General features: G+C 40.7%; 1 protein-coding gene across 2 annotated transcripts in view; it reads right to left on the bottom strand.

Moving 5' to 3' along the window:
• Window positions 1–26,859, bottom strand: part of Ralgapa2 (Ral GTPase activating protein catalytic subunit alpha 2) — a 267,925-nt gene that overhangs the window by 62,192 nt on the left and 178,874 nt on the right. For both annotated transcript variants that reach the window (XM_029473906.2, XM_029473907.2), the window contains 2 exons: window positions 23,095–23,253; window positions 10,060–10,187 (listed from right to left, as the gene is read on the bottom strand). In XM_029473906.2, the coding sequence (XP_029329766.1) occupies window positions 10,060–10,187; window positions 23,095–23,253 (287 nt within the window). The remainder of the gene's footprint in view (window positions 1–10,059; window positions 10,188–23,094; window positions 23,254–26,859) is intronic.

Below are 26,859 nucleotides of genomic sequence, written 5' to 3'. Positions count from 1 at the left end.
ACAGGGATATGGAAATCTGAGCCAAATAAACTCCTTTCTCCCTCACTTACGTTTTGGTAGTGGTGTTTCATCACAGCAATAGACCCTAACTAAGACAACCACTTAACTAAAACCTCAGCTATAAAATTTTTTGAACACAATAAAGGGAAACATGTATTAACATAATCATCCAATAAAAGAAAATTTCATATAACATCTAGTTTTTCAAGAAGTTTTCCAACTTTTCAAAAGCCTGATTATGCTGTTTTTTAAATGCAATTCTGTGGCCAGCCCCTCCTCCCAGGCACCAGGCATTGCAGATGCAGTGTTTAGGACAGAGCTGGAATGGAAAAGCAGGGCTTACAAGGTACACACATATGTAGATGTACACATAGGCTGTATGTGGACCCACTTTTCACTGGAGACAATGGATGCTCCTAACTCTGTAAAAACATGCAGTGTTATAAAGTATTTGTTTTTTTTATCTTTTGATACTGTTTCCCAAAATGAGTTTACCAAATGAATGTCTTGTTTCCTTCACTGCCCTGCCCCCAGCCCCACCATCTTTACACACATAGGCATAATGTACCAGGATGTAACAGGGAGAGTGTAAGTAAGGAAAAGAAAACAAGGCCCGCCCTGGGAATTTCACAGTACAGCTCCATACCCAAGGCAGAGGTGACCGGATCTTGACTCATGAGTCAAGGGAACAAAAGACTGTGCTGGTCAGATGATGAAGGAGGATGAGAATCGACACCACAGCAGAGACCCACAAGGAGCATGTGGGATGGGGTGCAACAAAGTGACCCTGAGGCCAGCAGAGTGGGAAGCAACACTCCTGCCCATGACAGCCTGCAGTGAGCCAGGGTGAACCAGTAGAGACAGTGGCCAAGAGAGGAAGCCACTCTTTGGCTCTTGTGGCTATTTCCTAAGGCCCAGCACCACCCTGGTTTCTTACAGACTACTAGAATGCTTAATGTTCTTGAGATTAGGTCTTTTTAACTGTCACTGCACACCAAAAATAGCAAAATGGTTACTCTGTCTTCATGAAAACTTCCCCTGCTTCCTACAGGGTTCCTTTCTGGGAAGCTTCCACCCTGAGCAGCAGACTGTTATCATATGACAGGGATTCTACGTAAGCCATTGAAGGAGACACCTCCTGCCTTTTGACTGACTAGGTACAAAGTAAACACTCCTGTCACGTAACTCCCAGCTGGGATCTTCAGGTCATCATACCTGAGGCTTGGAAGCTGCTGCCACCACTAACTGGGCTTCTAGCTGAACAGGGTCCTGCTTTACTGTTGCTTTACTGTTGGGGCCAAAACTCACCGTGAAGAACCATGATGGTGGTGATGGTACTGGGTCTCATGAGGTGGGGACTATGGTAGCTACAAGGACAGGTGCCCTGTGAAGAGATTGGGTACTACCAACTCAAGGGGAGGGAGATCTAATAGGCTCAGATTTTCTTAATTTTTAGGAGAAAGGTTTTTTGTTTTGTTTTGTTTTTTAATTCTACATTCTGAGGGGAATGAGGGGATGGTTCAGCAGTAAGAGTGCTTGCTGCACATTCATGAGGAGAGTTCATTCATATCTTAGCACTTGATATAAGCCAGGCATCCCACAATGCCTAGAACCCTAATTCTGAGGGATGCAATGCCTCTAAGAGAGTAGAGTTACTCACACATATGCATATATACTCACATAGACACATGCACACACACATAAATAAATTAATCTTTAACTGGGAAGACAGTTCAATGGTTAAAAGTACACACTGCTTTACCGAGAACCTAGGTTTGGTTCCCAGTACTAACATGAGGACTCACTACAGACCTAACTCCATGCCTTCTTCTGACCTCTGCAGGCTCCTGGTACACATACATGCATACAGAAAACACCCATACACACAACACAGTGGTTCTCGACCTTCCTAATGCTGAGACCCTTTAAATACAGCTCCTCATGTTATGGTGACATTATTTTTGCTGATGCTTCATAACTATAATTTTGCTACTGCTATGAAAATATCTGTGTTTCCCAATGGTCTTAGGTGACCCCTGTGAAAGGGTTGTTTCATCCTTTGAAGAAGTCATGACCAAAGCTTGAGAACCACTCACATAAAATACTCTTTAAAAAAAAAAAACTACATTAAAAAAAATGCAGTCTCGCTGTTTTTCTCTGTGATGACAACCTTCAGTTTTCTATTTTGGTATCACAGGGAGGCCAAGTGCAGTTCAAACAAAGCTCATCTGTAGGCTGGATTCGGAATGCAGGCAGCTGGTTTGCCAGTCCTGGGCTCTGACTGTTTGCCTGACACTGCGCTGAAGCTTCTCGGTAGCTGCCTCTACCCACCGGTCTCAGTTCTGCAGACCAATCCCTAACTTCCCAGGGCCTAGAGATGACGCCTTCTTGGCTTTAACAACTTCCAGATGCCTAAGGCTGCAGAATGATGATACTTTATCTAGCTTGGCTCTGAGCTGAGAGGCCCTTCTTTCAGTGTGGCCCCCAGAGGAGCACATTACGTTCTGGATGATCGTCACACTTGAGGCTGCAGGAGCAGAAACAGTACCCTAACTCCGGCGAGTGGATCTGCTTTTCTGCACCATGTCCTAGGAATGCTACACGTCACCTTCTTATCTCAAATCTGTGGTCACTCCACATCTCCAGTGCTGCTCAGGATGGCTCCGATCAAGCTGCCACACTACCCCCATCCTGCCCTGACACAGTTGGTCACCCAACTTAGGTCCATTCTACCCCTTTCCAGTCTTGATGTTTGGGCCCAAGGTAACATCTGCTGAGACAACCCGGATTCACGAATGATAGTTCTAGAACTCTGCGAAGTCATCAGTAAAACTGTTAAGTGGAAGGCGAATGGAAGATGTAAGAAAACCAGCACAGTGCAGCTTCAGGATTAAAGACTGGAGTTCTGGCCACAGGGAAGTCATTAATCTTTCAGGGTCCTAGAGTGCTCACTCAGATCTTCTAGGTGATCAAGATGTCTTGTTAAAGTTAAGATTTGTATTTGTGAGCTTCTAACCTCTGGGGGGGAAAATGTGTTTGTGACACTCTTACTCTTTGAGAAAATGCTATTTTCTGAAGTTTCAGGGTCATTTAATGATTTAGCTTTACAGATTTATAAGGGATCTAGGCATCATATCAAAATTCAGCCTTTAATCCTATTTGCAAATGAGGGGAATTTTTTTCTTGGTTACAGTTTTTAGTGTATCTTTTATTCAGCATGATGACTCGTGTGTGTGTGTGTGTGTGTGTGCGCGCGTGAACACCTGTACACAGAAGCTTCTCTTCTGGCTGTGAGCTCTGATGCATATTTGCTCTCTGTAAGGGCGGAAATGGGTGTCCCTGAATAAGGACTTTACTTGGAGGGGCCAATCATCATCCTTTTAATTGTACTCTCTGTGCCACGACAGCTCCAGAAGCTGGGGACTCTGGGGACATTATTTAGAGTGCTGGTCTTTATAGCACTTGGGCCTCCTCCTTTAATCTTAATGTGTAGATTTTAAACACAAATTTATCAGAAACCAACTTCCTGGGCAAGTATTTTGGCTGCTCTTTCATGCTTTTCCGTTTTCTTCTTCAGGGAAATAATTTAAATTTTATCTACCTATTTATTTGTTTGTTTAGAGACAGGTCTCATATGTCCTAGACCGGCCTGGCCTTGGATTTGTTGTGAAGCTGAAAGTAACCTTAAACTCCTGACATTCTACCTCCTCCACCTTTGGAGTGCTGGGACTATAGGTGCGAGCCCCCACATACCACATACTTTAAACTTTATAATTTAAAGATCTCACTTATTAGGAATTTTCCACTTCTTATTTCTTGTTTTTTTTCTTTAGTCTTCTATTCACCCATGGGAAAATGTAGCACTTGGCCCTCTCAACTTTAGCTTTTGCACTGCTTCTAGAGGACAGTCCTATTTCTGCTTTCTCTCATCCATATACACACTCTACTACAAACCCACTATTTCCTGCAATACTCAGAGTCACAATATTCTTTCAAACTGTTAAGAAATGAATTCTATGTGCTGCATTTTGTATTTTGCTTCTTGTTTTCTGAAAGATGAGACTAGCTGCCATTCAAGAATGTGGCACATATTTGTTGCCTATAGTAGAATGTGCTGTAGAGTCCATACCACGCAGCAGAGCTAGCCATTACAAGTTTTTGTTGTAGGACTGTTTAGGACCCCAATTCCTCAAGTATCATCCATGCCTTCCAGCTGCCGCTTCGTGCCTGCCATTCAGTCTGTTTTAGTTTAGTTCCCTCTCATTAATTTCCCATCCATAAGCACTTGATCCCACCCACAAATGTGTTCCTTCTTTTCGGAAACTACCTGATATGTGTTGACTTTTCCCTTTTTGGTAACTCAGTTTTCAGTCCTCTTACACCCAGTTTTCTCCTTCTATATACAAACTCTAGTACAAACCCACCACCTTCAGCACAGACCTGAGACTATTGGCCCCAGTGATAGACGAAGCCAACTACTAGTATACATCTTGGCCAGTTTGCTAAAAGCAATGTTTCCTCTTTCTCTCCTTGGGCTTCCCTTTTCTTATGTCTCTATGGCTACCTCTTCCTTCAAAACCTACTCTTTCACTGTTTCATAGAACTTTGTCTATGGGTATACATGGGATCAGCCCGACCCCTGCATAGGTTCCAACTTGTCCCCTTGCCATTGCTACAGACCAGGCTCTGCCTGTTCTCTCCCAGACAGAACTCCTCCCATAGCTCTGTGCAGGCTCTCGCTGCCTCTGTCTTTGCTGTGTGCCTGTTCCTGCATGTGCCTATCCTACGCTCTGCCATATGGAAGCATCTGTCATTCTCAAATGTAATGGGGTTTCATAGCCTAGTCCATAAGCAAACAGTGTCCCCTCTCCCTTGGAATATCTTATTCACATTTATATTCTGAGTGGTTAGGATGGTGCCTGGCACATGGCAGGAAGGCTGCAAATGCTGACACATGCATAATTGGTTGTGCATGGTGAAACAGAACACATGGTATGGCTTGATTTCCTTCTTACAGTGAGGGGAGATAGGCAGAAGAAATCAAAGGTCTGTCCTGGAAGAAAAGCTCAGGATCCCTCTGGAGAAGAAAGAACTTGGCTTGTTAGAACTTTAAAGGGAAGGGTCATTTTTGAAGCTGTGTAAATTAGGAGCAGGATCTAGGAATGCTATTAAACTCACATATCTAAGAGAGAGGCTCTAGTATCACCATATGTTCATGTACCTGTTAGCTAACAATGAAAGCTAATTTCACTTGTGACAGAACAAGGCATAACACTACGATTTTTAGGCACACCGGCTCTCTCCATCAAATATGGATAGTTCCAGAGCAGAGATAGTAAATGAAACGGAGACTATTGTTCTACTGAAGTGGACATTTATTCTAGAAAGCCACCATCTGCTTGATTTGGGGTGAACTCCTCCTAATGGGCACGTTGCATATGGCAAGGGAACCTTTTCCCTGAGACAAGCTATCTGAGGAGGAGAATGAAAGCCCTTGGCTCAAATGCTTATAGAAACTTCTATCAGCAGCCCACAGTTTCATTTTGGAATGTTTAGCTGGCTTGGGAACTGTAAACATAACATGTGGCAAGCTTCCCATTTACTGTGCTCTAGGCAGAGGAGCAGGCCCTGCTCGCCTGCTAGCGATGGAAGAGGCAGATGGTAGGTGTGTTGGCTCTCACTATTCAGCCATGCAGAGGCCACGGGCCGGAAGCATGCTTGATAGATCTGATTCAGCTTACTGTGGAGGTTACAGGAAGGCACATGAGGGCTGGGCTGAGCCGTTAGAGGGCGCTTTCCATATACAGTCCTACTGTGGGCACATTTTTGTTTTTTAAATTATGGGAGACAATGATATTTTTCAGTCTTCTATGTGCCTCTGCCACATAGTTCCAACTGCTTGATCATTAGCCAAGAGAACTGTACACAAGAACTCTTTTGACCCAAAGCTAGATCTACTGCTAAAAAACAAAACAAAACAAAAAGCCCCCAAAGACAATTTTTTTGGCAGTACTTCCAATCCCCAGTTAATCAGAAGGGAATTTAAAAAAAAAATTACAGAGTCAGACTGATACTTAACTGTTCACATTTTTACTTTTAGTTAAAATTTACATGAAACTGGATCCCAATCAAGTTTATTCTAAGGAAGTGAAACATTGACCACCTGGGGAAGGACTGGAAAGGCAGAAATAACTAAGTAATTTCACTGGCTGTCTGCTTCGGGTGTCATCAGCTCAACATGGGCCAGCATACAGTCACTACACAAAAAACCAAGTGGCCCCAGGTAAAGGATTTACGAAGGTATGAACAACATGACTTGTTCATAGAATGGCCTAGAAAGTGTGGGACACCGATATGAACAGAGTAGCTTGTCAATGGTCTATTTCACTATTGTAATCTAAATAGTAGAAGCAAAACAGGGACGTTAGGGTGGTTATGTAAAAAGGTCTGGATAACAAGGAAATTTTTTTTTTTTTGTTACTGTTCAGCTCGGTGACTTGTATCTCGAGGGAGCAGGGAGCAGTAATTCTTCCTCTGATATTTGGTCTTGAAGTGAAGTTTTCTTCTAGGGCAGCGCACCCGGGCGGCTTCCTTCCTTAACAAGCCTGGGTTCATACCAATACAGCTTTGCCAAGGGATATATTGCCAGGCTTTGGGGGGAAAAAAAACCCAAAAAACCAAAAGACATCTATCAATGCCTGACATTTGGAGCCAAAGTTCCTCAACATGTTCTGGGGATTTCAGGATGGGTTACAGGCAGGGCTTTCAAGGCCACACGGCCAGAACAGCTGGCCAGGAGAACTGTGTCCTCAGTGACCGACCGAGATTTCATAAAAGCTGAGAGGTTACACTCTTCCTCTTCTACCAAAGCATAACTTGCACTGAATGCAGAAAGAAAGCAGCAGTGAACGGCCACAGAGCCATGAACAACCACAGGGCCCTATCATACCCTCTCTGAGCTGTGTTACCCCCTTGAAACAGCCAATCACTTGCTCTGCAAACTGCCACAGCAGGAAAGAGATTACAGGGTGACCCAGGTTTCCCTTACTATCACTTATTCCTTGCTTAACAACAAACTAATAAAGAGAGAGGTGCTAAAATACACATACATGAAGAAGAAAATATATACAGATGAAAAGTTTTTGTACAGTTTTTTTTACTAAGAACAAAACATATGTGCACACATGACCTATGGTATATGAAATGCAAAATTCTATTGATTCCAGGTGACGAGTTGAAAGCTTATAGATTTGCTATCAAATTTGTATTATATAATTTAGATGAAAAAATTACTACAGACAATATTTAACACTCCCTTACTGTGAGTGATAATAAGCACAAATGTAAGAACACTTTAAATTGGAAGACAGCAGGAAAATGAAGAGTGCTTCAGAACCTTTCAAGGAACTTTCTCTTTTATTTTAAAAGGCTCGCAGCATGCTCATTCCCCAGTGCTCAGATTAAACCACTGGATCTCTTCAGCCCCCAGGGGTCTGCACAGGCTTATAGAATGTGTTGGCCCCCACACTCCTTGCTTATCCACTGTCTACCAGGCAGCCCTGGCTGGATCCTTTAGCATGCTGTTCTAAGATGAGAACTCTGAGAAACTTCTTTTGGGGATCATCTAGAATGCCATTCCCACCACAGCTGACTTTTGGGTTCATCACAGGCACCCTGATGGACCTAAACATGTACAGGACTAACATAAAACAATGTGAACCTCCCAAATGCACTCAATCTTGTGCACCCATGCTCCTACAGACAGCTTCCTTTTAATTCTCCAGGTTCTGCCCAAGCATGTTCTCCTTGGAGAGGCCCCTCTTGTCTTGACTCTTGTTCACCCCAACTCTCAGTTTCACTTGTTCACAGAAGAGAAGGGAACCGGTTAGCCTGTGCACTCCTTGGGTATTATCTCTGAAAAGTGTGAACAAGGACTGGGCTCCTGGGTCCCTGAGGTGATGCAGTAGCCCCAGCGTCTAGCATTGGACTTGGCAGATAGTCCACAGGAAATGTTTGTTTGGTAAATGAATAAATGCAATTAGTACTCATAATTAGGACTGGTTACAGTATTTAGTGTTTTTCAAAATTCAAATATCAGACTTATGTCAATAAAGCAGCAAGTTCCAGACATCAGCTATGACACTGAACAGTTCAGGTGTTCCCCCAAGTGCACTGTGAACTTCAGTGTCCCAGTGAACATGAAGGGAGCAGCTGGTTATTAATAGCTGGCACAGGCACATGGATACAGTTAAAAAACATAGTGAAGGCGTTTAAAGTACAGAAATCTCCCCTTTCTCCCTCCCATTTCCTCATTCTTATTAGAGTCTTTATTTCTGACCAGAATATTGGCAGTTTGCATATAGAAATAGTTGCTAAATGAGCATGAGGTATTCCTCACAAGTTTTCTGTCTGGATAAAAAAACTGAGCATATTATCTGATTTACTGTTTTAGATAATTTATTTGATTAGCATAAATAAATTAAATATAAAAGAAAAATATTTACAGCTTGATAATGATGAGTATAATAGGCTTTGTTATTATTTTTTCTCCTTTTTATACTAAGTCATCCTTTAAGATGAAAAATCATCCATTTTATGAGCTATTTTAGGGTTCTGGCACCTAGAATCCTGATGTGACTTCCTTGAGGTTTTTAAGGAGATTCTGATCATTACCTTTTCAACTTTTAAAAATACTGTTTTTTTATGACTGCTCCAATGGTACCTCATTATTGATCAGTAAAATGACAAAGCTTTTATTTTGTGATATGATTGATAAGTGAGAGGGTGACATGATTAAAAAAAAATCATAGTGGACTGCTACAAAATAGAATTTTCTTGTTTCAAAGGACTTTTGTTGCCTTGATCCAGGATCCTTGACTGACAGGTGTGTAGCTTGTCTCAGCCCATATGCTAACTGACAGACCAATTGCTGGACAGGTCTTTCTCATTTTTGCTATAAAGCTCCTCTAAGTTGCAGTTTATGTAAAATAAGAAGTCCGTGCTGGAAGCAGAACCACAGCAGCTATAGATTTTGTCTGGAGTGTTCTGGAAGCCTCTGCAGAGAAGGCTGCCTCCAACTACCCCCATCCCCCCACCCCACCAGCCTGGACAAAGCAAGAGAGTGTGCAGGAGGGAAGGATGTAGTCTGGCCCCGGGGGAGGGACCAGATGGGACTTAATAGCTCCTTTCTACTACTAATTTCTATGATAATTTTAAGTTGCCACATGGCATATATATTTTTTTAAATCCAAAGGCAGGATATTAGTCAAGAAATGGCCACTCTTTTAATGAAAGGTATTTCTCACAAACTATATCTCTTTACATGTTATTTGTTATTCATTCTTTACCCAGTAATGCATCATATATAATCAGGCAGGAGAAGACTATGGAGAAAGGTCAAATGGAATGTGCTTTTAATCATTATCAATAGAAACAAATTAGAAACAAAGAGACTCTAAGTTTTATTAGCAAGTTAGATGGTTTTGGTAGCAGTTTTATAAAGTCACTCATGTTAGTTTCTTTTTCTTTTCTTATAGTTAGAGATCTATGGATTTAAGGATTATACATGGCAATTAGTGCTTGAGAGAATAGTTATAAATGTGAAATGACTCCCTCTCCTGAGTCGGGTAGAACTGCTCCTTCCTCCATCCTTCTGAACCCTCTGCAGCTTTCAGGTGCTGTGTGCAGTTTCTGATTTATTAGTCATTTCCTTTGCTTCTGCTTTCTGATGCTCCCAATAAGATTTTCAACAACTTGCTACACATCCCTCTTTCCACACAGTGAAATGTGACTCTAGATAGAAGAGACTGAACCTGGGAAAAATCCCGAGAAGCCATGAGCTTGAATATCATGGCAGTTGCAGCCTTTCAGACACAGACTAGTGAACCAACTAGGAAAACAAACTCTATATTCGATGCAGCACAATATCACTGTATTTCATAGAAATCAACAAACAGTACTGCAGCCTGGGCCTGAAGCCCACTTACCTCTCCTGAAAGCTTGCCAGGAATCTCACCCTGGGGAGGGTTAATAAGTTACACATTTACAGCAAAAAGATACAAGCTCTGATAGAGTGGGATGAGGCACTTCACCGCTCTGCTGGCATTGATGCACGTGGCACAGATAAGGCTTGGCAGCAGCTTCCCACTCACGATAGCTCCATCGAACAGAGGCCCAAAGAATGGAACCTGAGGATTCAAAACAGAAAAAAACCTATGCTCAAACTCAGCAGGAGTTAAGGCAGAGATAAGAGAATGTACTCGACGCAGAAGACTGGGGATGAATACATAGGCTGTCATCCAGACAGACAAACCTTTTCAGAGCAAGTTGAGGGCTTTCAAGTCAAAGAGTACAGTATTGTTCTACCAGGTTCTTCCATGAGAACTTTCTGCAAGGCCTTGTAAATGGCAAATGATCCAGTGCCTCCGCAATATCTTTGGTGCCATTCACAGACGTGGCATTATTCTTTCCACATGCCTGTGCCATGGTACAGTGCCTGGTACACAAACGTCCTTCATTCTACTCTCCTACATATCGTCTTCATTTTCTTGAATCACCCATCCTCTGCTTCCAAGATCCTACATTATTTATCTTCATTCCTTTCTACTTTTAAGAGAAGCTTAGCTTTCTTTTGCTGGATTCATTTCTACCATAGTGTTCATGGATGTCTTTTTGGATTTTTTTTTCATTTCTCCTCCTTTCCTCTTTATTAGATTTTCATCTCTACTATGGAGATTGAAAACTCTGTGAGATTTGGGACTGGAGCTGGTTAGTAACTCTTATATACATCTACAATTTCTCTTGATTTTTCACAAATTTATACAATATTTAATACATGATAGGCCCTTTATTCTAATCTATTCTCTAAAGGGGCATGTGAAGAACATACACATAAAAATCTCTCCTATACAGTATATGATGTATAAAACAGAAGATAATACAGAGAAGAACAAAGAACTTTTGGGAAATACATATCTCCAATTATATAACAATGGGAGGGATGGCTTTAAGCTAGATGTTTCATTAAAAGTCTATAGGAGATAGAGGAATGAACAACAAAGCATGAGGGCAGTGGAGAAGAACAGTTCAGGAAGCATAACAGCAGCCATCCAGATTGTGACAGGAATGGGATTCATGTGTTTGAGCAAAGACAGAAGAGTCATAGTTCCTACGCCAAGTCAGTAGAAGGAAGACCGGGAGGGAGAGAAGTCAGTTAGGGAAGAAGAGCCTTGTAGGAAACTGTAAGAATTCTCAGTTTTTACTCTAAGGAGGATAGAAGCCTTCAACAGAGCTTTAGGGAAGTGGAGAATACCGTCTAACCTACATTTGTGTGTATGTGGTATGTCTGCATGTTTGTGGATGTAGGCACATATGTATATGTATGTATATGCAGGTAGAGGAGACCAGAGATCAACACTGGTTGTCTTACTCAATCACACTCCACCATGATCTGTGGAGAAGGTGTCTCTCACTGAACCTGAAGCTCACTTAGCATCAACAATCACAGTGATACAGGCCAGTTGTCCCAAAAACCTGGGAGGCTGAGGCGGAGGACCATAACTTCAAAGCTAGTCTAGGCAGTATGATCAAAATATCAAAACATACACACTCACTCTCTCTCTCTCTCTCCCTACACACACAGGCACATATGAAGAGAATAAATCTAACAAAAGATATGCATGACAAATATACTTAAAAGTACCCAATAGTGGTAACATAAATTCATGAAGACCTGAATAAATTCAAAGTACAATATTCATGGGCTGGAAGTTTTTATACTGTTAAGATGTCAATTCTTCTGAAATCAAAATTTAGACTCTAACACAAACTCTAAATTCATATAGAAATGAAAAGCAGAAATTAGCTATTACAATTATGAGATGATTTACACTGAGTTTGAGGAATAAATATAAAATTACAGTAATTAAGATATTAAAACATTAATATCAGGATAGATAAATTGACAGATGGAAATATACAGCCCAAGAATAGAAGCACATATTACGGCAACTGTTCCACAGTAAGGCAGGACATTTCTGGGGAAAGGAAGTTTGTTTCGATAAAGACTCTGGAACAAAGGGAGAGAGGTATGAAAAAATGAAACCTGATCTCCATTTCATCACACACAAAAATCTGAGCTGGATTATAAACAGAAACATTAATACTAGTCCTAAAAAGGAGTGGACGAGATGGCTCAGTAGGGAAGGGCACTTGCTGCCCTGACTGATGGCCAGCGTTGATTTCCACTGCAGAAGGATGAACTGATTTTTACAAGCTCCCCCTGACCTCCATGAGTGTGCCATGCCATGCCATGCACTAGAATCATAAAGCATCATGACCATGCTAAATACATCCCAGGAAGATACCAGTGAGTGTCCATTAAAAATTAATGCGTGAAACGAGGAAGGTAAGCTGCTCATTTCAGAAGATGACTTTATAATAAGTGTTTTATGACATTCAAAATCTATTTATAAAAAATTCTTAGCTATCGAATAAAAGAGAACTTCATTAAATGTATTTGTTGGGCATTTGAGTATCTTTGCGCAAATCTTACTGCCATTGTATTGCTCCCTGTCTTATAGTTGTGCTCTGAATAAAGTTTCCGTGATACTTTGTAGGACAAACGAAAAACACAAAACAAAACAAGCAACCCTCATTTAGTAAACTATGGCAATAGTGAAACACTGCAAGCTTGATACATCAGCGTGAATGAGAGGACATGTCCATTAATGAGTTTTGCCAGGATAAGAAAGAAAGGAAGGCGTGTGTGTGTGTGTGTTTAAGTTGGAAGGACAGAAGCAAAAAGTCCTTATTTCAACTATTCTATCATATAATATAATTATAATAAAGAGTCCATGGAAATGGTCAGAACTAGAAGTCAACAGATAGAGAATGAACTCACAAACTTACTTTTCTATCCTCAGCAACAACTGTCCAGAAAAGAAAACAAGAGCATATATTATTATTATTAAAATATCACAAAATATGAAGTCCAGAGGAATGGGTCTTATAAGGAAAAACAGAGCAAAACCCACACAAAACCTTCAGAGAAGTAGTCTAAGTAAATGCGAGGATCTCTTTCTCCTGTATATCTTCTACTATATATGAAGAGAAGACTCAAAAGTATTGTTCTTTCCTCTCAGAATCCGGATTCAATGCAGTGCATGGTTTAGCCTGATCAGCTGGCTACCGAAAACAGCTATACAGAATTGAAATAGGCTAAGGAAAATAAAGACGTCCTTAGAAACAGTAGGGCAGGGGTTTGCTTTAGTTGTAGGGAAGTGAGTTCTAAGCTACAGCATACGATGAGATAGATACTAGAGCCCGTCACACAGGACCCACAGAACCAAGGGAGGAGTCCCACCTCGGATCCTGTACGATGATCACTGACAACTCATTTATGGAGCTACTTGAGACATATGACCCTGAAATGGGGTGATGCTGATTTGTGAGATGTGGCACATCCCAGGCACTGGTGGTGTCTTTGTTTTGTTTGGTTAGTAGAAAACTGAAGTCTAGCTCTAGATCTAAGGAGGTGGGCAGGGCCTCTCGCTTTACTATTGTTCTCCTGTTCCTCTGATGTTAGTCTTTATTTCAGAACCTGGATTCAAATCTTTTATTCGTCTAAACATTCTGAACAATTCCTGAGTGCCTTATTGTGGAGAGCCGTGCAGCGAGCAATCGCCATTATAAGATGGCGCTGGCCTCCGCTGTGCCTAACTAGTAAACAAGCCTTGTACGCAGGTGCGAGAGTGAACTCACGCCTAGTCACTGCCCATCTCGGGGCATAGTAATGGGGTGATGGGCAAGCAACGAATCAGGAGCTGACAACCCACATCAGGTGCTGAAACGCCATGGCTGAGGGCTATATAAGCAACGCCATTTTCCGGGGTCAGGGTCTTCCCTCCTGAAGAAGCAATAAAGCTTTTGCTGCAGAAGATTCCGGTTGTCCGAGTGTGTTCTTGCCGGTGAGAACCATAGCTCGGGACACCTTATCCTAATATGTTGACCAAAGCCATGACTGTTAACAAACTGGCTTTCCTTACCAGCTAGCTGCACGTTAGAAAATACCCATAGAGTCCCTGCCATGCCTTTCATGACTAAATGATACCCATCTCTGGCTGAGGAGAAGCACACACCTAGAAAGTACAGCCCAAACTAAATTAAACTCATCAGGCTGCAGTGCAGAACAGGACAGATTTACATCTATTTGGCCAACAGAAACACAAAGGGGGCTTTTTGCTGTGAAGTAGTGATCCCAAAGTTCATAGTACCTGTTACCACTGTAAACAACACCAGCCTATGGGTGTATCTAGCTGCTAGGGCAAGGACAATATTTGGGACAAAATTCATTTTGATACATATGAACTAATCTCCCAAGGGCTCTGTTGAAACATTTTGATGTTTCCAAGCAAAGGTGGGCAAATACTTTACAGACAACCTTGGGTTTTAGAATCAGACTATTGCTATGCATGAGCCTACTAAAATCTATTCCATGATGAACAATGCCTTCTTCCCTGGTTGGCCAGTTAGGTATTGCGCTCATAACAAATTAATGGCCATGATTTTGTATCTGGCTGTTTGGCACTGACTTTATCATGCAAGAAGACAGTAATGTAATGCAAAGGTATAGGATTTGAGTTTCTGCTGAGCCTCTCATGTTTGTCTTTCCAGTGGATACAGGATGGATACTTGGAAGCACACAAATATGAAGAGACCTTCAATAGTATGCATCTATATAGAGAGGATACAGATATAATTTTTAGGTGGTCCTTGAAAGTTACATGGCTAGAGACCAAAATGGCAAAGTCAGACAGAGAACTCATGCTTTCACAGTAGGAGAATATCTGCTTACAGCACAGAACGATGGTTGTAAAGAAGAAGTCTGAGAGGTTAAGAGCCATGGCCATAACAAGCACAATCGCCACGAAAGAGGTAACTATATGGCAAGGATCAGCACAACTGTGAATTAGGAGATAACTTTAGATTTAGAGCTTAAGTAGAGAGACTATGAAAAGCTTCTGCACGGGCGGGGGCGGGGGGGGGAGGGTAAGAGAGTTGTCAGTGGTTGGAGAAAATCAAAACAGCTTTCCCTGTAAACGCTTTGTCAAGGATAACTCTCTACTTCCCCCAAAGGAGGTTTCACAGCTGCTCTAAGGGAGAATTGCTTCATCTGGACTTAAACAAAACGTTTCTGGGGTTGATTAGAACTATGGATAATGTGCTTTTCCATATCTCTTACCAGCCTTCTGAGCAAACCTAAAGCAAAAAGTAGTAATGTTGATGATGAAAGAATCATATACAATTTTGGCAATAAAGAAGCATCAATATGAAAGGCCAGAAAGGATCAAGTAACTTCTAGGTAAAGCAGAGTCCATACAAACCAGAGGCTGCTTCTACTCCAGGGATGCCCAAGGGTAGGACACTGTCTGAGGTTTCCTGGTAAGGCTGGAACCCATAACTACCTCTCTATCTCTGAGAGCTACAATGTCTGGTCACAGTTTTCTTTTGGGGGAATTCCACAGGAATTATGAACAGAAAGGGAATATTTCCACTTCTGCTTTTAAGCCTGAGATACTGAAATGAGAGATAGGTAAATCAATTAAAATTTAGTATTAGAAGAGGCCTTTTCTGCTTGGAAAAAAAAAAACCCAATGAGATAATTTGTGAAATGTAAACGCATTACATTTGAAGCACTTTTCATGTGCTCTGTGGTTCAGCGTATGTCAAGGGAAAACAGGGGTGTCTTCAGGAGTACACAGCTCTCTTTAAGGGAAACACTCTTAAGGACTGGGCTGCTCAGGAAACAGCTCATTGAATTTGTGCTAGTTTCCTGAAAGATGAGGAAAAGCAGATTTAAACTATTTTGCAGACCCCAAGGGTCTTAGACAGAGTAAATAATTTCCAATGACTAAGCCCTGTTGGGAAACAACATGGCCACTCAAGGAATGTCTTAGAAATAAGCTGATTACTTGATTTGTTCCTCATACATAATTAGTCTATGGGTTCTAATAGCTTAGGAACATCTGAATCGATAAGGAGTTAAATGGTTGTGGCTGAGTTCTAAGCTTAGAGCTGTAATGGAGAGGATGTCATTTCCCCAACTATTCTATATCCCCATTTTTACAGAACTCAGTGAAGCCTGGAGTGGATTGCTGCTTTTCTCAAGGTCATCAAAATCAGAATATTGGTCTAGACTCAATTGTGACCCAGTAGGCTCTGCACGGCTGCCAGCACTCTTCTTGCTTTTTTGACGATGGCCATATAGGTTATCTTTCTTTCCTTGCTCTCAAAAGTCAGGTCTGACTCAGGACTTTGCCCTCTCTGCTTCCTACTTGATGGGCTGAAACACCTGCTCCACTGGGTCTCAGCTTAACTATGATAACAGAGGGAGCCTCTCCATCCACAGGAGTCACTATGCAATATTCCCTTTACGTCTGATCACTTTTATTGCTCTGAAGTTGACTGACATCGTTAGCTTACCTTTCTTCTGATGAGTGGTCTATCCTTCATTTGCCCTTATTTCAAGGTTTTTGGTAGGTTGGTAGGTGACTTGTGGGCATTATTTTCTTCTTTTTTTATGCACTTTGACAGTGCCTGTATTTTGTTTCTATTGAAGATGAACCTAGGGCATTGTACTCTATGTCTGATCTACACTTCCAGCCTGTCTTACTTTTTTTGTTTGTTTGTTTGTTTGTTTGTTTGTTTTTTTGAGACAGGGTTTCTCTATGTAGCCTTGGCTGTCCTAGAACTCACTCTGTAGACCAGGCTGGCCTGGAACTCAGAAATCCGCCTGCCTCTGCCTCCCAAGTGCTGGGATCAAAGGCGTGAGCCACCACTGCCTTACTTTTTAACTCATATATTTAGAACACTAATTATGAAAGAAAATTATCAAGTGTTATATTAATATGAGTCATTTTATTTTATTTTTCATTTTTTGGTCTTCTACTTTTGTCTTCTATGATTTTATCTGATTATTTTTATGATTCTATTTTTATTCTCATTTATCATATCAATTACAATTCATATTTTAAACACTTTTTAAGAGGTTGCCCCAAGTTTTAAATGCTTTTATAACTAGCCAAAATGTTCCCTTCTTAGGTAATACAGGGACCATTCCCAATCCCTGGGCTCCATCCTTACATTACTGTTGCTATCTATCTCTTAGAATTATTGTTGCTATTATTATGAGGAACGTAGTGTGCATTCCATTTTACCTTCACTGATTCCTTCTTTAAAGCTCTTGTTTTTTATCAAGACTCCATGTATCTTCTTGTGTATGCAGTGGTGTTTGGGTATGAAGGCCAGAGGCCAATGTGTGTTCTCAGCACTCACTTTCTCTCTCACAGTTCTGTTTTGAAACAGAGTCTCTCATAGACCCTGCAGCTCGCTGACTAGGCTATGCTGGTTACCCAGGGAGCTCCAGAGAGCCTCCTGTCTCTATCATGCTGAACTTAGGTCCCCATGTTTATGTGACAAGCACTCTACTGACAAAGAGTCCCCTATTTCCCCCTTCTATTGGAAGAATTTAACATTTAATGCAAGATAAGCTATGGGCCACAAATTCCCTCAAACACTGTTGCCGTTTGGTTGAGGAACTCTCTACTTTTGAAGGGTCATTTCCACAGGTGGAGAATTCTGGGTAGTATTTTCTTTCATCACTTTGAGTGTACAACTTGTCTCTTCTTGATAACATGGTTTCTGAAGAGAAATCCTATGTGATGTTACTGTCTGTGTCTCTGTAGTTCCCTGTTTCTCTGAGGCTTCCTTCAAGACTTCCTGTTTGTTTTTTGGCCTCTACCCAGGTATACTTTGGTATTTATGTGAACTAAAGAAGCTGCGGTATCCCTCATTCCTTCACTGTCTCCTTTGCTTTGTGATACCCATTCCTCCTGGAAAACTTATTTACCCAGCCACTTATTTATGTATTTACTACCTCTTTCCACATTGCTAGACCAGACATCAGAAAAAAATTAAAAATAAAAAAAAACAAGCAAAGTAAGAAAAAGAGCTGTAGGAACAATTTCCTACTATCTTTAGTAATATGCTTTGAAAGTTCATTTATAACTTATTTTTTTAAATAAATAAGTGTTATTGGCCAGGTGTGGTAGCATATACCTTCCATCCAGCACTTAGAAGGCAGAGGCAGGAAGATTCTGTGAGATTCTGCCTCAAAAAGAAAAAAAAAAAATAGAAGTGTTCTTTCTTACATGCCTTATACAAAAGGAAGAGAAATAAAAACAAAACAAAACAAAGTAAAAAGCAAGGTACTGGGGCTGGTGAGATGGCTCAGTGGGTAAGAGCACCCGACTGCTCTTCCGAAGGTCCAGAGTTCAAATCCCAGCAACCACATGGTGGCTCACAACCATCCGCAACGAGATCTGGCGCCCTCTTCTGGAGTGTCTGAAGACAGCTACAGTGTACTTACATATAATAAATAAATCTTTAAAAAAAAAAAAAAAAAGCAAGGTACTAAACTTTCAGTTTGCCCCAGGAAATACACCTCTTTGGCAGTGGGCTGTGTTTCCTTCCACAGTGGAACCCAGCACACTCCAACACTGGGCAAACTGGCCAGCAGATGTGCACTCGTGTGCAGGGCCTTAGGAAGCTGCCTGAGGAGCCTGGAGTGTGGCTTGTTTCCTGGGTCAAAGTGACCCTTCCTGTTGTGTCTACCCAAGAGTAGAGAATGAGAGCCACCTTGCTTCCCGGCACAAAGCTTGGCCTGCAGTTTGCTATCTGGTATACATTCAGCAAAGGAGAGAAGACAAATCCACAAGAGGAAGACAGATGTGTTGAGGACTAAGTAAGAAGCAGGTAAATGGTGCCAACAATTAAAGAAATTCTGTTGAAAAGCAGATCTCAAAAGCCAAGTTCCTGTGAGGTAGGAGCTAAGTTCCTAATACTATACAGTGCTGCTTCAGGTTTTCTTCTGTCTGTTCTCAAGGTCCTTTTGTAAAACAAATGTTCTTTATTCTTTGACATCTGCTTGTAGGTGACTCAATCTTTCAAAAACTGAACAAAAGTGATAATATAAATCCATAGTATCTAGGAAATTCCTCTATTTAGCAGTGCCTGTGTATTAGCAAGTTTGATTTCAAAACAATACCTGTAAGCAGCTGCCTCTTGACATAGTTCTAAAATCAATGTTAATAACACATGACTCAAGCAGAACACATTGCAGCAATCCACATAAGTTAGTTTAATAAAATCTATTTCTTTGGTATTTTCAATGATCTTTTCTAAGTAAATGACTCAGTATTTTCCAAAGTTAATTTGCTTCATTGAGAATTCTCCAGAATATTTAAGGTACATAATTGAATCTCCAAAGGGTTGTTTGGCTGGGATAAATATTAAAGAAAATTATGTGAAACCAAGATAAATTTACAAAACCACACAGCAAAGGCAAACACGCTTCCTGTATAATGGGGGAACTCCAGCAAGATTAAAACACTTCCTTGCAAAAGCATAGATGTCCAAGCTGGCCTCTTCTTAGTCTTATGTGCTTAAATGCTCTTGTGACTTCTGGCACATTAAACTTTTGACTGGCATTTTCTAGGTGCTTGCTCCAGACAGAGGTCCTGAGCTAGGCATCACCCAGAAGGAGGATACATTCCTATACATCTGTATGCACTCATGCATCTCCATCCCACACACCAGCTACATGTGAGCCAGATACTGGTTTAACAGCACCCTACGGATGGTCAGGATAACTTAAGAAAAGGCAAGGCAATGGGCTCTGCATACCCTTTAAGTCACTCACTTCACTGTCTTGTGGCAAGTCTTTCATGAATGGCTGACAGATAAAAGTAGGCAAAAAAATTTAAGTCTGATAATTATGCATCTCTTTTCTATGATGAAAATTTTATTGTGTCAATATTTATGGAGATGGGAATGGACTTATTTGGAAATCACTTTAACAATGAAATAATGCTGCAAAGCACATTGCTTTTTAAAGAAAAAGGCAGAGGTTCAATACAATGTTTGTGAAGTGAGCAGACTCTCTCAGCCATGAGGATTTTGTGCCCTCACAACAAGCACACCCATGCTTCTTCAATGTAGCATTTTACAAATGTGGGGCATTATTAAGAAGGGGCGGACTCTGCCAGTCACATAATTTGTATATTTAAGGGGGGGTGTGTATGGAATGAAAAAGCGAAATATGTTAAATTTCAAAGGACTTGGAAGTAATGCTGCCTGTGAGCTTGTATTACAAATAGCCCCACATTATCACATAGGCTATTAATGAGGCCAAGTGAATGAGAGTACAATTTGAATATGCATGACTCCATCCAATGAGCAGGACTTTTGTGTTCTGATGAGTTTTTTCCCTCTCCTAAAAGGGATTAAAATGATTCTTAGAGGAGTATAGCTACCCAGAAATGAGTAAGATAAAAGTATTTGGCCACAGAGTCCCACTCTATTCATATGAAATACACAGGTGGGAAAAGACTGCTGCTGACTCCACCTGCAGTCTCTGAAATACATGCAGCTTCTGTCTTCTAAAGGAATAGTCTTCAACTCAAGCAGCTGTATTACTACAATCTCTAAGGACAAATAATGATTTTGTGGAGATTCCTAAAAGTGGACAAGGTTAAGAAAACCTTTGAGTACAAAGCCTTCAGTTCCACGGTAAGGAACACTAGTTAAAAGACTGGGGAATGGGTAAATTATTGCGCCAAATGGCTGAGAATTAATCTCTGCTGACTAGCTGTAATCTAACGAGGCGTCTGTGTCCCAGGGAGCCCGCAGCATGTCCCTGGCGGTATGTGCAGTGTGTCGAGTCTGCGTGGCACCCTTTGTCCTCGCTCACAGGCGGCCTTTCCCCTCATTGTCCATAATATCCTCATGCATCTGGGACGCGTGGAATGCATTCATACTAACAGACTTACCATTGTTTTCTCTCAGAAGCTTTGTTGAGCAAAGACTGCATCACGGTTACTGATAATTATATTGCTTAATTAATCAAGACAAAAAAAATTTGCAAATCATTGCCTGGTTGCCAAGCAAGGAGATAAAAAATGACAACAATACAAGCTGAAGCAATATAACAAAAGTAACAGCTATCTGATCAGAAATTCTTATATAATGAAGCTATTAATGCTAAATCGGTTAATGTTAGCATTGCTCCAGGTGTCTCTACTTAGATGCAAACAAAAAGGCTAACATTATGGATATAAAAGGCCAAATGTTGCCATGGATTCTGTAACCTGATAGAGAGGACAGCCTTTTCATTTGATTAGGGAATGCAATTTAAATACCAGGGACTGAAGCCAAACAAACAGACTTTCCCTCGGAAAGCCTCTTGCATTCACCCTGGGGTCAGTGGTTGGTGAACAAAAGGTCAGCTACACTTGCCCTGGAAATGTCTGGATTAATTTTATTACATTGTAATGGTTTGTACTTTAAATGTAGGGACAACACTAAGTTTTCAGTTTCCCATTATTCTCTTCTTCACTTTAGGCTTTTTTGAGTTAAAATATTAAGAAACCAATTTTCCGAATTCATCTTGTCAAAATTAATTACCAAGTTTATTCAAGTTTAAAGATACTTTGTAGGAAAAAATTTAAAAGTACATAAATAACTTTTTATGCATCTCATGCTATGTTGAGAAATGTCACTTTTGACACAGCAGAGTGAAATAAAATGCTTTTCATGGTCTTCATTCACTTTAAAAGTAAAGGGGACACTTAAAGGACATTCTGACATTTTAGAGGACTATCCTGAAGATGAACTAGTAAAATTAGTTCCATACTACTTATAAAAGAATTTTTTTAAAAACAATCTGAAAGCTAAAAGTACTAAAACTATTACTTCTTTAAGATTAAAATTATCACTTTAATTCTTATACATAATTCTGTCTTCATAGACAAATGCAGATGTTAGCACTGAGCCATTAACTTACAGCACAAAACTGAAAACATGCTATACACAGGAGTCTGAATCAAAGGAACACAATATCTAATATAAATTCTGACATCTTCTGTCTTTTATTTTATGAGGTTTTCCTAGATTGAGAGAGCCTATATATTGGAGAGTTAATATATACATTAAACTTAGAACTCTACTGATTTTACTATGATCATAACTATATATAAAAAAATCCTGATAGCAACCATAACTGCAACAATGGCTAACATGGAAACAGCTTTTACCCGGGTGCCAGGCAATGTCTGAAGCACTTTTCCACTTATTAGCACGTTTAATGCTAATGTAACACTTTAGGTTACAAATCCGAATTAGAACACCAAACCTCATGATCTACTTTTTAAAGCTTAAAAACAATTTGTAGAATAATGCTGAGCTCCTCCAGGAGAACGATTCTGAGATGTGAAGAAATATTATATTTACTATCAGGCTAAAAACAAGTCTTTTTTTTCCTTAAAGAAAGGCCCATATGCTTACTATATTTAATTTCAAAGCTAAGAAGACTCTTCTTAATGAGTTAAAAACACAATATGTCAATACAAAGCAGCAGGATTAAAATACCAGTAGAGGCATGATGAGGACGCAAGCTGCAGCTGATTAGTACACAGGACACAGACCATTGGATTGTTCCAGCCAGCCCCATGATCAATACCAATTGACATGGCTGAATTGATTCTCTAGCAAGGTGCTTTGATTGTTAATACTCATCATGTGTGCTTTGCTTCAGGGCACCAGTGTCTTTGTGGACATGTCCAGAATCCTTCAGGATTGACTGCAATCAGCACCAGTCAGGGCTCAGTGACCAATGCTCATCTGTCAGACAAAGCTGGATTGTAGACCCATGGTTTTCCCCAAATACTAAGTGAAAATGGAGTTCCATCAATTCTTACTATTATTAATAATGTGTCCCAGTTAAAAATTATAATATTCTTAAAATTATAACACTTTAAAGCATTAAAATTATTTAAAAATGCATACATTTTTCTAACATAATTTTCAAATAATACAAAATGGAATTTTGTGCTTATGTTTAGAGTTTTTTTGAATATCACAGTTTGTATTAAATTCCCATTTAGCACACACAGTTATCTGTAACATTTATCAGGGTTTTTGAGGACTGTGATTCTAATAGCAAGTGAAGGGGTCTGGGTGACAATGGAGAAAGCATACCTCAGGCTTCTTCGTTATCGTGATAAAGAACATATGATTCTTCATTGGGTAAATAATGATGGAAACGTCTCCAAAGGCTGTTGGGATAATACCCCTGCGGTAGTCCCTGGAGTGTTCAGACCAGACGATGTGGACCTCATCATTCCCCAGGTGACGGAGCTGCAACAACAAATAGGCTCTTTATTAACTGAGGTGCTAACAACAGTTTATGAGGGGCTGTGGCTTACAAATTGAATTAGAAAACTCAGAGACCAAAAATATTTTAGTCCAAACCAGGCTACTACACTGATGATACTCAGGATTCAAAAACGCACTATTCTGTAAAACTTTGGCCCACCTGCTAAGATGCCAGTTTGGTTCTAAGATCACACACAGAAGCTCCAAGGCACATTCCAGTGAGATGGAGGAAGATGTCTTTAAGGTCTCTTTTACCCAGAATTCTGTTTCTATACCAGTCCTATCCTATAGTGCTGAGAATGTTTCTCAACAACAAAAAAAGACATCACTTTTTCTAGTCATTATTGCTTGAAAACTTTAAGCTTTTGAATCCAGTGGTTATTAAGAAATAACAAAGTAAGATAAGTCAAGCTACTCCAACACAACTGTTGACAATCTCTAAGAAATTAGTGCTGAGATTAATTTTTGAGATAAAGATGGTAAGAAATTATATTTTAAGGAAATAAATATATTTAATTTAAATTAAAACTTAACTTTGGTGGGCATACTAGCATCTAGCAATTAACGATGTCCAAAGTGCTCACAAATGATGTCTACCCTTCCTACAGACTTTAAGTAACTCCATCTTTACCTCATCTTACAAGAAGTAAGGAATTCTGCTCAGGAATGCTCTATCTGGCAAGTGCACAGAACAGCACCGGAGAGAGGGCCAGAGACAGTGGCCTCTACTCATGATGATCTAAGCCAGGGACATTCAACTTATATATAATAGTATGTGGCATTTCAAATGCACAGTATGTACACACTAAGATATACAATCAATTCATAATAAACAAAATTTCTCTCTCTCTCTCTCTCTCTCTCTCTCTCTCTCACTCACTGCTATGAGTAAATTTACAATTTTATGTTCTGCTGCATTTGGTTGGACATTCCTGATCTCAGCTCACATCAAAAGCTATTTTAGTGATATATCTCAAGTGGTTTAGCTCACTTATTTTGACATTTTATAAAGAGACAATGAACTCCAAAAAAACCACAGATTCTTGGTGTCTTCAAGAAGGCCCTGGGAAGGTCTCAGAGACCCTTTACAAGCTTTTCTAGGGCAAGCCTTTGCTAGATGCAAGAACATCCCTGATAAACTGCTCACATGGAGAGCCTGCCAACCGAATCTGGCCATAAAGAAATCATTTGAGAAAGCCTAAAGCATAACTAAAAGGAACAGACACAGTGATGAGAATATTGGCCTGAACTAAAGTTCTAAAGTTATGATGTGTGGCAGAGGCAGAGCTTAGAAGTCTTGAGGGACGAGGTGTCTGCCTCAGAGCAGGGAGTGCCATCCAGGAACAAGGGACCAACCTTAAAAGCCCTTTAATAAAACTGATGTTATGGCAGAGCTTATGTTCTAGTTTTATCTTAAAAAAACAAAAACAGTAAAAAGATACTCTGGAATCGTGTACATCTGAAACGTGTTGGCATAGATATTAATTTTTAGATGTGATTTGATCACAGAGTCTACCCAAGATGACCCCAACATGGCCTCTTTTCTAGTCATCAAGTTTCAAAAGCAGCTGTTTGTTGCAGTGCTTGCTTATTTTACACTCTCTAGCCTTCTGGAAGTGACTGAACACATCAATTACTTACAGAGACCTGCATCTGTACTTTTGTGCTTATATGGAGTAAGGAACAGGAGTTAACTGGTCTGAAGAGGGGCTCCAGAAAGATGCAGCCGTGGGAGCCCAGCACAAGCCACAATGTTCCAGAACTTAATGGAGTCAACGACTTTCGTAAACGCAAACATTACCCAGTGCATCTTTCTCCTCCTCCTCACTCATTATACCCCACACAAGTATTAAAGGTTCAAAAGATAGCTGGCAAAAAAGAAAAACGAAATACACTCAACCTAGCTCTAACACAAAGGTTTTGCTTTCTTTCTAGGGCGCCAAGCTCTCACAGCTGAGGAGGCCCTCAAGTCCCACTTTTCTCTCCTTTGTTCTTCCAGCAGTACTGACCATGGGATCTAGAGTCTTATGCACGCACAGTGCTCTACACTACTACTCTGAGCTACAGTCCAGCCCTATTCTCTAAGACACTACCGACTCCTGCCTGCCTGCCTTTCTCATTTCTAACTCAATGGCTAAAGACCTTGGAGCAGTGTTTTGCTACTTAGACCTTCTGCAGTGACAGCAATGAGACAAGATGGACGGGTTTCTATGGTAAATGGGGATTAGATCTAATTGAAACTTTGGGATTACAGCAATAGGAGCTAACTGTAAGAAGTAGGGCTACCCTCAAGTTCAGCTTGCAGCCCTCATCCTCCAAAGAGAGTTGACCCTATACTCTTCTTGTTATGCTGTTGGCAGAAGCAACATAATGGAGACAAACCACTTACCAGACACTGTTCGACCTTGCAGCTACCACACAATGCCACACCTAATACCAACAGTCTCTCCTTTTCAAACACAAGGGCAGAGTACAGCACTTATTCTGAGATGATACACTGATTGCTGAAATTTTGCAGTTGCTCTGTCCCTTTCTAATTTGTGTTATTCAATTATATAACCCAAGTAAACCTCTCCTAATTTTATTTGCATCAGTATTCTAAGAAAACTCCAGCATTAGGAGAGCAATCCACACTAATTGACCCTTTCTCCCTCTGTGGCAATTCTGCAATTATGGAAGAACTATTTTTGTAATATTCATTCAGAGCCGCTTTCAGTGTCATGCACCTTAGATTTTTGGACATGTTACAGTTTAATTAACTAAACCACAAAACCAAGAGCTAAGACCAAGGGAACCATTGGCTGGTACAGCTGGAAAAGCACAAAACTTACACCCTCTTGTACTATGATATGAACCCAAGGACATCAAACAAATGAGACTGATGTGGACAAACCACCCACAACAGAACATAGCATAGTTACTCAAATCAGAGCACAAGATGATATTCTGGAAACCTAAAATGGTACTCAATTCAAAGGGGATTTCAATAAAGAGATGTCACTTTGTGAGTTTTACAGAACTTTGATTATAGGCCTGTAAGTTAAAAACCCACCCACAGGTTTGCTCAGAGACAAGCCAACTTGACTGGAGGTATGTGACTTCAGGAGGAGAAGATGCCTCCCTAAAAGGGAGCTGCATTCACGTTAGCTCCTACTTCCACTATGCGGTAGGGTCCAGAAGGCCTCAAGGCTTACCCTTCTTAGAACAAACAGGCTCTTGAGCCTCAAGAAATCAATCCTATGTCCTGCTATCCCCCGTCCTGACTGACAGAGTTATAAAGCCCCTCTGCCTGAGCTGTGCTGCCTGCTGCTGCCAGGCTGCACGCCTGCACGCCACTGGTGACACTGGTCCTGGTCCACACCTAATAGGCTGACCTCCTTTCCCGACTAATTGCATTACATCGCCAGCTGGCTCCAGAAGGAGTCGTCTGTTTGATTGAAGAATCTGGGCTCCTCAGCGGGCCCGGCTGCTACTTTTACTAAGTAACAGTCAGGCCTGACATCCCCATTGTTCAGCTGACAGTGTGCCCATCCTAAAATCTAAGTTTTATTTGTAAATTAACCAAGAAACTTCCTGCCAGAACAGAGC

This window comes from Mus caroli, unplaced genomic scaffold (assembly GCF_978045245.1).
Source record: "Mus caroli unplaced genomic scaffold, Mus_caroli_1 scaffold_2, whole genome shotgun sequence".
In the NCBI taxonomy this organism is placed as follows: Eukaryota; Metazoa; Chordata; class Mammalia; order Rodentia; family Muridae; genus Mus; species Mus caroli.
Note: the sequence above shows the minus strand (reverse complement) of the source record. Positions and strands in the feature narration are given on the sequence as shown.